Here is a 10086-nt window from a genome sequence, read left to right as displayed (position 1 = left end):
GGGGTCGGATCCAGCCCTGTCCACGTGGCGTAACGACTGAGCCGCCCCCGGGCCCGGCCCCTACCTTCCGAGACAGCGTTGATGTTGTCCAGAGCGCTCTGTGCCGACTTGAAGGGCGCGAAGGCGGCGAGACGCACCAGGCTGTGGAACTTGCCGATGTTGAGCACGCTCTGCTCCACCTGGGGGGCAGACCCGGGCTGGGCAGGATGCTGCCCCAGGAACCCCCCCGCGCCCCGGGGGGTCTCCCCCTCCCGGCCCCTCCAGTACCTGGGGCAGCAGCAGCGCGACCTCCTCCACCTCCTTAAGCGCGAAGAGCGCGTAGCCGGCCGCGTGCTCGAACAGCACGTGCAGCAGCACCTGGGGGCAGAGGGCAGGGGTCGCGGGGAGAGAGGTCGGGGGGCGCGGAGCTCACCGGGACCCCCCCGGTCAGGCCGGGCACCCCGGGGAAAGGGGGGGGAGAATGAGGGCGAACAAAGGTCCCACGTACCATCCTGCCTCGCCCACGATCACCACACGACTAAGCGCGGCGCCAACCGGAAGCCGAGGCAACCCAGCCGGAAACCAGTTGGCAAGCCAATGAGAGAACGGGAGGAGCCCTCGGAACCCGCCCTTCCCCCTCCACTGGCCAATGGGAGCGCGAGACCCGAGAGCAACCAATGGTAGAACGATGGGTGGGAAAACCCGCCCTTCCGCGCCCGCGGCCAATAGGGCGGTGAGGTAGTTGTTCCGGTCGCGCGTGGCGCCAATGGGAGGGGCTGAAAGGCCGTTCTGAGCCCGCCCCCAGGACGGCGCCTTTTGGCGCCGGAGCGCGGGGTCTCCCGGGGACCACGCAGGGGCGCACGTGGTCGGGAAGAGGGGGTCCGGGGCTGGCAGCGGGTGGGGGACGATCCGGGCGGGGCGGTGCCCGTGCTGGCTGTCCCCTCCTGCCCTTTCTGGCCCACGTGTCAGGGGCGTTTCGGGCGCTGGTGCTGCGGCTGGGCTCGGCCAGTGCTCCTGCTGCACGGACCCCGCAGGGTCTTGGCCCCGTGCCCTGGCTCAGCACTGGGGCAGGAAGGGATTTGCCCCTGCTCAGACTGGTCGCACTGACACGTTTCCCCTTCCTCTGCAGCAGGGGGCGCAGCCTGGTCTGGGCACTCTGCAGCGCCCATGACGGCCCCGGCAGCCGTGGCCCCCCTGGTATCCTGGGACTGTGCCATATCAGACACGGTTTGTCTGGACGCGGCCGATGCTGCCTCAGGCAGGGCTGTCTGGACGTGTCTGTCTTATCACAACTGAGCACAGAAGCCCTCCCGCCGACGCGCCTCATTTGTAAGCCGAGCAGGCCTGGCCAGGAAGCCCCTCGGTCCCATCCCGCGGGAGGTTCGGCTGCACCGCAAAGGCCTTGGGGGGCGCAGGCTCTGCCGCGGGGCGGGGGGGCAACAAAGGACTCGGGGAGCAAAAAGGCAGATTCAAAGGAAGAACGGAGCCAAACAGATTGGGGAGGGAAAGGCCAGAGGTTGCTTAAGGGAAGCTAATGAGGCTATTCAAATTCAACAGGGAAAGAGCTGGAAAAGCCCAAGCTTAGCAGGATGCAAGCTCCAGGTACCAGGGAATGCAGCTGCCCGGAGCCAGAAACAAGCTGCGGGTGTCGGGGCCTACTGACAGGCCGGGCCAGGGGCAGCCCCACTGGAAGCTCACAGGCCTTCCCCTCTCCTAGCACTGTAGGAGCACGCCGAGCTGCGCTGGCTCCTGTTGCAGGCGACGATCCCCTCGGACCGAGCACGAAGCAGTTGTTCTCCGCATCGCACCCGAGCGCCAGGAAGCCGGCAGCAGGCAACGGCCTCGGAGAGCACCTGGGCCTGGGCAGCCTGACCGCCAAGAGTGACAAGGAGCAGGAGGCACCCCCGGGCAACACGGCCCCCCGGGGCTGGGGGCATGGATGCCGGATCATCCCTCGTTTGGAGCGTGGGGCTCAGGCCCTGGCTCTGCTGGGACCCCAGTGCGGGGACCCACCAAGCCCCATCCAAATGGTGAAGCTCTTATGAGCACTGGGGCTCTGTGGGCAACAGGCTGCACCCAGCAGCACTGCCCCTGCCTGGGGGAGCTGGTGCTGTTGTCCAGCCCCATGGGCTCTGCCCCCCTCACCCCAGAAGCTCAGACCAAACCCAGCTGCCCCTCGTGCCACACCAAGGCACGTGCCCATTTCCCCTCTTTCACGGCCCCTGGAAGGGCTGAGCCCCGCCAGTGGCCTCGTAACCAGCTGAAGAGCAGCTGCCCCTGAATGGGAGGCAGAAGGACAGAGCCAGACTTGGCGGGTGGAACAGGTGAAGCTTTATTGGTTTGAGAGCTCTAGTGCTAAGGGGCCGTTACAGGAGAGGAGTGCTGCAGCCCCAGGCCTGCAGGCCCAGGGGCCTGTGCTCCGCCACCCCTGGGCGGGTGGAGGCAGCATCCAGCTGGGCAGGGTCTGGATGGGAGCTCCCCCACAGGCAGTGTAGTGTTTGGAGCCGAAGCACCTCCCCACCCCTCCCGCCGGCTGTGCACACCCCATCCACCAATGCAACAGGTGGGAGGAAGCTGCAGCCCAGCCCCTCCATGCCACCAAAGCCTGACCCGAGTGCGCAGAGCCTCCTGGCCCAGCCCCACATCCCCCGTGCACGGGTCTGGGAGCTGGGTGTGATCCCTGGACACCTGTGCATGCAGGGAGGAGCTGCTGGAGGAGGTGCGAGAGGGCTGTGCACGGGGAAGCTGCGGCTCTGGCCACTTCCATACAGAAGAGGCAGCCGCAGCGTTTGCCTGGGGGGGGACGTGGGAGCCGCAGTGGTCACGGTAAGTCGAAGCCAGCCCCGGCGCAGGGAGGCCAGTGCTTGGCCAGAGCTGGGGCACACAGGCTAGTGGCGCCAGAAGGAGGCTGTCCCGCTCGGACGGGGGACGTGCAATGGGCCTTGGTCTGTCCTGGCCCAGCTGGGTCCCTAGGAGATGAGGCGGCTGTGCAGCGCATGCAGCTGCTCTGGCGTCAGCACCAGCCGGTGCACCTGGCCATGGCCAGGTGCACACGGGAAGGACACTTTGCCGATGTAAACCGTGTCGGCGGCTGCCTCCTCCTTGGCCTGCAAGACAGGAGTGAACAGAGGTTCAGGGCAGGCAGCGCTCCTCCAGGCCAGCCCCAAGCCCCAGCAACTGCCGTCGTCCACACAGAGCCCAGGGCTGGCAGGACTGTGGGGGCATCTAGCCCAGCCCCTGACCTGTGCTGATCCAGCCGCCAGGAGGGAGGTCCCCCTGCCCCAGGCTAGACAGCGAGGAGGTGGCTCTGGAGGTCCAATCCTGGCCTGCCTTGCTGCCTTCTGTGAGTCCTGCCCTCTGCAACGAGGGAAAGTGGCTCTGCCTCTTCTCCTGGGCAGCCCGCCAGATACGCGAGGGCTGCAGCCTCGTCCCCTTCTACCCACTTTCTCCCCAAGCTGCACATGGCCTCAGCTTCTCCCCAGACACCCACTCCCAGCTCCTTCAGCACTTAGAGCCCAGAGGTGGGCAACAAATGCAAGGTAAGGGGAGAGCTGGGCTGGAAGGGGCCTTGCCAGGGCACTGGTCCAGCCCCTGCTCCAGGCAGGATCAGTCCCAACAACCCTCCCAGCCAAGGGGCTGTGAACTGCCAGGGATGGAGACCACCGTGTCTCTAGGGGCCTGTTCCAGTGCTTGACTCCATCAGAGACAGCACCTTCCTCATCCCCTGCCTCAGCTTCCCCTGCTGCAGCTGGAGGCCATTGCTCCTAGTCCCCTGTCCCCTGCAGCCACAGAGAAAAGCCCGTCTCCAGCCTCTTTGCCATGGCACTTCACGGATTTGCAGCCTGCGATCAAACCCCCTTCAGTCTTCTCTCCTCCAGACTCAATCCCCCCAGCTCCTCCACCCTGTGCTCATCTGTCCTGCCTCCCAGACCCTTGATCATTTTGGTTGCTCTGTGCTGGACTCTTCCAGCCTGCCCACATCCTCCTGGAAATGCCAGGCCCAGAACACCCCCGTCTTTAAAGTAAACTCTAGTTCAGGCCTCACCAGCACCAAGTGAGCAGCACCGTCCCTCCCCTCCTTCGCACCTAATGCTCCAACTCGTGCGGCCCCAAAACTGCACTTGCTTTTTGGGCACCTGCAGCTGTGGATCCTCCAAACCCTGCAACGCTCTGCAAACACTTCTCTCCCCACAGCCCTGCTGGCCTGACTGGTCTCCTCTGGCTGACACATTCTTCAGGCGTTGGCAGAGCCCCCGGCACAGACCGCCTCAGTGCGGAGGCAGCCGTGCTCCCTCTGAGCTCCAGCCTGCCAGCGTGACCTCCCCCACCAGAGTGTGGGCTCCTACCTTCAGGAAGGAAGAAGAGGGGAAGGTGGCGAAGTCGGTTGGGACACTGGCCCCAGGGTGCTGCAGGACTGTCTCCTTCATCACTTCGTCCTGGGGGAGAGAGAGCAAGCCAGCATCACCCCTCGGGAGCTGCAACTCTGGCACCCAAGCAACCCCCCACCCCCACTGGTTCCTGGGCACGGCACCCCGAGGAGGGGCTGGGAGAGCTAAGCCATGCCCCATCCTGCCCCAGGAGCTGCCCCCGGCTGAACACCTGGGCCAGCGCAGGCCCCATGTGTCTGAGTACGTCTACACTTCCCATCACAGGCCGAAGGAAGGTTTGTTCCCAGGAAGGGCTATGATCCGGTCTCCCATCAGGCTGGGAGGACTGAGTGGGGCAAGCCCTGGGTCAGTGGTAGAGGATGCAAGTCCTCCGGGGATGGGGCCGGGGTCCCTGCTCACTGCCCCAACACCGGACCTTGTCGTGCATCCACAGGTGCATCTCGAGTAGAGCCAAGGAGGTGATCCTCCCCCTCTACGCGACGCTGGTCAGGCCACAGCTGGAGTATTGTGTCCAGTTCTGTGCGCCCCATTTCAAGAGGGATGTGGACAATATGGAGAGGGTCCAGAGGAGGGCCACCCGCATGATCCGGGGACAACAGGGCAGACCCTACAGTGAGAGACTGCAGGACCTGAACCTATTCAGCCTCCACAAGAGAAGGCTGAGGGGGGACCTGGTGACCGTCTATAAACTCACTAGGGGGGACCAGAAGGGTTTGGGGGAGACGCTGTTTCCCCTAGCGCCCGCTGGCATAACAAGGAGTAATGGGCACAAGTTGATGGAGAGGAGGTATAGATTGGACATCCGCAAAAACTACTTCACAGTTAGGGCGGCTAGGAGCTGGAACCAACTTCCAAGGGAAGTGGTGCTGGCCCCTACCCTGGGGGTCTTTAAGAAGAGGCTGGATGCCTACCTGGCTGGACTCGTTTGAGTCCCATTTCTCTTTTTGGGGTTTTTTGTTGTTCTCCCGCCCTGGCGGGGGGTCGGGCTAGAAGATCTACTAGGTCCCTTCCGACCCTTAATCTATGAATCTATGAATCTATGAAACCAGCAGATCACAGGGCTGGGTCAGGCCTGCGTTACCTTCAGCTTGTCGATGGTGTCGCTCAGGGATTTCAGACGGGCTGTCTGCTCCAGGAGCTGTGCTGCTGGGTTCCCTGCTGCTGAGGGGGGAAAGAGAAGTGAGGGGGAGCCTGCAGCAGGGCCTCAGCCTCATCCAGCAATTCTCCAGCCCTGCTGGCCCAAAGAACCTGACAACTCGCCCCCAGTTACCCCTAGCAAGGGCCTGGCCCATGGGGAGCTGCAGGGACACTGGACACGCTTTCCATCACGACATTGGAAGCGGATGGAGGCCCCAGTCATGAGCAAGCTGTCAGCCGACCCGCTGCGTTCCCTCAGCTCCCTGCCCACCAGAACCACCCCTGCATCGAGGGGTCTTCTGGGAGTGCCCCAGGAACCTCGGGGGGCTTCAAACAGAGTGGGACGGGGGGGCAGAGCCAGCCCCACACTCCTGTAAGAACCTCGGAGCTGCACTGGACTGGGGCAGACTCGGTCTCCCCATCATGCAGCGGCAGAGAGTGGAGGCTGGAATGGCAGCAGCAGAGAATAGGAGCGGTTGGGGCAGAGCAGGGCTTTCCCCCGTTCCTCTCCCCCTGCAGCCTCCAGCACTGAGGTCCAGGTAGGGCTGATGTAGAGGCCGTGCCCCTAGCTGACTGCTCCAGAGCCACTGATGCCCCTTTGCTCCAAGCCCTGGTGAATCTGGCCTAGCTCTCAGCTTCCCCCACATTTGGGGGCAACGAGCTTCACCCTTTAATTACACAGTGCGAGAAAGAACTTCCTGGTGTTGACGGCCTGCTCATGCCATACTGTGCCCCCTTGTTCTTACCTGGTGAGAGACAGTTGATAATAAGTCCCTAGTGACTTTCTCTTCCCTTTTCATGTCCCCCCTCCAGCGTCTCTTTTCTACCCTGACCAGGCCTGGCCTCATAGTTTCTCCTCACATGGAAGCCCCTCCATAGTGCTCATCGTCCTTGCTGCCCTTCTCTGCACCTTCCCTATGACCCCTGACACCATCCATCCCCAACACAGGAGGCTGCAGCCCTGGACCCCACAGAGGAGCAGCAGTGGGGTCCCACGTGGACCTACCTGACTTCTTGCGCGTGATGTCCACCACCCTGGCATTGGCACTCATCTGATAGAGGGTCTCCAGCAGCTGGTTTGTCTTCCGGTACAGGGAGCCAGAGGCCATCTCATCTCCCTGCCGGTCTTTGGGCAGAGAGAGCTTGGGCACGTGCAGAGGCGGTAGCCCCGCCAGGTCTGTCTTCATCTGCGTGCCCTGGGAAGCAAGGAGCAGCGACATCACTGGTGGGGCCAGCTTCCCCTGGCCCCCAGTGCCCAGCTGTGTGGTGCAGTCTCTGCCCTGCTGGAGGGCAAAAAGGGAACCAGGCCCTTCCCCAATCAGTCAGATAATGACACAGGACAAAAGGTAGCAAATGCAAGGACCCAATGCTCCATCTCCAGGACACCATCTGCGCAGATACCTCTCTCCACCCCTTCCCATGGTGAGGAAGAGCCCCTGCCTTATACCCTAAGAGCCTGCTCTTGATTAATACAGCCTCCTCGCAAGCCAGCGATTCTCAACCAGGCACCCTGGGTGCTACAACCTGCATCAAAAGGGTAGCACTACTAGGAGCACAGACAGTATTCACCAGCTAAGCCCAGAGATTATAGAAACCCACAGCTAGGATCTCCGAGTTCTCTGCAGCAGAAAAACAGCCCTTGGAGAGAGCGAACATAGAGCTGGTGTTTCCCAAGCAGGCGCGAGTCTATCCAGGGGTCCCTCGAGTCAAAAAAGGTTGAGATCCATTGCTCTAGGCAAGGGAGCCCTGGGATTTCCCTGCCCTGCAGACCCATGGTCTCCAGAATCGCCGGTCTGGGCCTCAGCAGCGCTGACAGCTACAGGGGCAGATGGACCCTGGCTCCCATCTCTGTTCCAGGGCATGTGACACTCACACCCTGTGTGTTACTCCTGAGACACAGGGAACTGCAAGAGGGTGTCTTGGCTGCTGGGGCTGTGCAAGCCCCTCTCAGAGGGGATGCGGGAGGCTTCTCAGCCTTACCGGCCACCTGCTTTGGGACCCCTGCGGCAGCTGCTTTTTGCTCCAGATGAAGCCGAGCCAGCCTGGCCTTGGCCCCCGCTTGGATTTTCCTTCCCCAGCAGGCTCCTGCTATTCCTCAGAGGGAGCGAGAGCTGGTTGGGGCACAGGACTCTGTTGCAGAGCCTGCGCCCGGCCAGGCACACAGGAGCCCCCCCAGCTCCTCACCTTGATCAGGTTGTTCTCGTTCTTGAGGTACTTGATGGAGAGGCGCATGGCATCAATCTGCTGCAGCAGGAGGGGCGAGTCCTTCACCTGGATGGGCCCTGAGCCCCCCACCATGGCTTGGCCGGCGCTGACACCTGCACATGGGCAAGAAGGGCAATGCCATGAGGGGGAGGGCAGATTGGCTGCAGCTGGCTCGTGGCAGGACAAGGGGGAGAGGCTGCCTGCGTCAGGGTGCAGCAAGAACCGCCCCCAGGCTCCCTGCACCGAGTCCAGCATAGTCCACCACGCCAGCAGACTGGGACCTCAGTGGGTCACACTTGGACAAGCAGATGGCGAGCAAGGTAGCCGGGTGTGAACAGCATGGCACTGAGCCACACACCCCGTGCATCATGGCCCAGGCGAGGCTGGACAGAGCTGCCCCTGCACCAGATGCTCCTGAGGGACCCCCCCCATGCAAGGGTGTACGATCCCCATCGCCCGCTTGCCTCCCTGGGTGCGAGATCTGCTCCTGCCACCATGATTTTCATAAAAACATAAAAATGATCATTGATAGGCTCAGACCCCAGGTCTGTCGTGCCCAGTCTCCTATGCCACATAGAAGCACAGAGTGGAGGCTGGAGGGAGAGTGACTGGGTCTGAGCAGGGATTTCCCATTTGTCTCTCCCTTGCAGCCTCCAGCATTGAGGGTGCAGGCAGGTCTGATGCAGAGGCCATGCCCCTCACTCCCTGCTCTGCATGCAGATCTTCCACCTGGAGCTGTGAGGTGCTGGAGCTGACAACAGCTGTCCCTGGACAGGACCCTGGATGGACCTTACAACCCACCCCAGGGCCCCATGCTCAGATGTTCGTGGAAACCTGCCCCCTCTCCATGCAGGCCCCTTTTGGGGTCCCAGGGGTGTGGAGAGCTGGCATGTGGGTGAGCAGGCTGGGCAGTACCGTACCTCTCTGCTGTTCCTCTGCTGGACAAGGAGGGGAGAAGAAAGCAGAAGAGAGAGAAGAAGCAGAAGTGAGAGCTGAGGAGAGAGGCTCAGGTGCAGCTCTGGCTAGCAAGGCCAAAGAACAGCCCAGAAAAAACAGCCCAATCCCACCCACATTCGCTCCCTGTCCGAGGGCTCAACCGGTCTCGACCTCACAGCCCTAGCAGCTCTGTGACAGCCACAGCCACGGTCACGGGCTCGTGTCACCCAATGCAGCTTTGCTGAGAGGCTGGATGTGGGGCTTGTCTGGGCTGGTTTGGACAGGGCTGATCCTGGCTCAGGCAGGGCTGGGACTGGATGTGACCTGCAGGGGTCCCTGCCAGCCCACATCTCTGTGACTGTGATTCAGTGCACGCTCCGACAGGCACCAACGCAGGACCTGAGCACCAGGGCAGGAGAGTGGGTGAGTGCAGCCAGTGCTTGCAGCAGTTACCATGGGAGCCCGTCTGACCAGGATGAGCTGGCAACCTCCTGGGGGTCCCTGTGAAGGGCTGAACTGCTCCCCACTGCCCTCAGCACTCCCCTCTCCCAAGACTGCACACCAAGTGGCTGCCACGACTGAGAGCTGTGGCTTGAGGGGGGACAGATACCAGAGGGCCAGGATCCCACAGCATCATCAAGAGCACGGAGCTGGGCCAGGCGCAGGCTCGTGCCTCCAGCACCCGCTTGGCTCTGTGCCTTGGGGAGCTCCCTTCCCTGTCACCCCTGGGTAGCACATGGGAGCGTGAGCACGAGGCACTGCCCGGCACCAAGGACAGCTGCCCCCTGCATGCAGCCATGAGCAGAATGCATGGATGCGTGCAGCCTGAGAGACTGGGGACCCTCCCGGCACAAACGCAACACCTCTGGGAAGCAGAGACACCATAGTTCTCCTGCTCACCAGCTGGCTGCACCCACAGGCCAAGTGAGAATCACGCAGGGTGTTTCAGCTCTATGCAGCTGGAAGGCAACACTCGCCTGCCAGGATGGGCATGTTCAAAGGAAACCCGGGGAGCCCGTGAGACAGCCCCTGCCCACCACAGCATGTGGCTCTGCTGAGCTCCACAAAGGCCAAGAGAAATGCATGGCCTCTTTGGTGCCTTGTTGGTGCAGCCTCCCGGCCTGGGGATGCTGCTTCAGCACCAAGGAAGGAGCCCAGTCCCCCAGCAAGCACCCAGACAACCTGGCCCCACACTTTAGCACTGTGGGGCAGGCTCTCCTGTCCCCCTGCAGGGGCGGGGGCAATGCCCCCAATGCATCCCAGGGAGCAGAGGGCTCTGAGGCTGTGGCTGTATTGCTTCCTGCCCCACCCAGCAGGCCCCAGACCCCGAGATGAGGTGGGGAATACCCAGGGGCCTCTTGTGGCTGAGGACACAACTTAAGAGTGGTGCTGGGGGCCTCTCCCGCCTCGTCTCTGGGCTCAGTGGGTACAGAGAGCAGGT

The 10086-nt window shown here is 62.7% G+C and overlaps 2 protein-coding genes across 2 annotated transcripts in view; both read right to left on the bottom strand.

Annotated features, from left to right (window-relative positions):
- Nucleotides 1–579, bottom strand: part of NOP56 (NOP56 ribonucleoprotein) — a 6359-nt gene extending 5780 nt beyond the window's left edge. The window contains exons 1-3 of the mRNA XM_019528175.1: nucleotides 488–579; nucleotides 268–357; nucleotides 65–179 (exon numbers count right to left, since the gene is read on the bottom strand). Of these exons, the coding sequence (XP_019383720.1) occupies nucleotides 65–179; nucleotides 268–357; nucleotides 488–490 (208 nt within the window). The 5' untranslated portion in view covers nucleotides 491–579. The remainder of the gene's footprint in view (nucleotides 1–64; nucleotides 180–267; nucleotides 358–487) is intronic.
- Nucleotides 580–2297: 1718 nt separating this feature from the next.
- Nucleotides 2298–10086, bottom strand: part of DCTN1 (dynactin subunit 1) — a 38495-nt gene continuing 30706 nt past the window's right edge. Inside the window, exons 20-25 of the mRNA XM_019528062.1 lie at nucleotides 8630–8647; nucleotides 7689–7822; nucleotides 6511–6700; nucleotides 5449–5525; nucleotides 4326–4415; nucleotides 2298–3086 (exon numbers count right to left, since the gene is read on the bottom strand). Of these exons, the coding sequence (XP_019383607.1) occupies nucleotides 2949–3086; nucleotides 4326–4415; nucleotides 5449–5525; nucleotides 6511–6700; nucleotides 7689–7822; nucleotides 8630–8647 (647 nt within the window). The 3' untranslated portion in view covers nucleotides 2298–2948. The remainder of the gene's footprint in view (nucleotides 3087–4325; nucleotides 4416–5448; nucleotides 5526–6510; nucleotides 6701–7688; nucleotides 7823–8629; nucleotides 8648–10086) is intronic.

The sequence above is a fragment of the Gavialis gangeticus genome, unplaced genomic scaffold (assembly GCF_001723915.1).
Source record: "Gavialis gangeticus isolate Ggan-Ray unplaced genomic scaffold, GavGan_comp1, whole genome shotgun sequence".
In the NCBI taxonomy this organism is placed as follows: Eukaryota; Metazoa; Chordata; order Crocodylia; family Gavialidae; genus Gavialis; species Gavialis gangeticus.
Note: the sequence above shows the minus strand (reverse complement) of the source record. Positions and strands in the feature narration are given on the sequence as shown.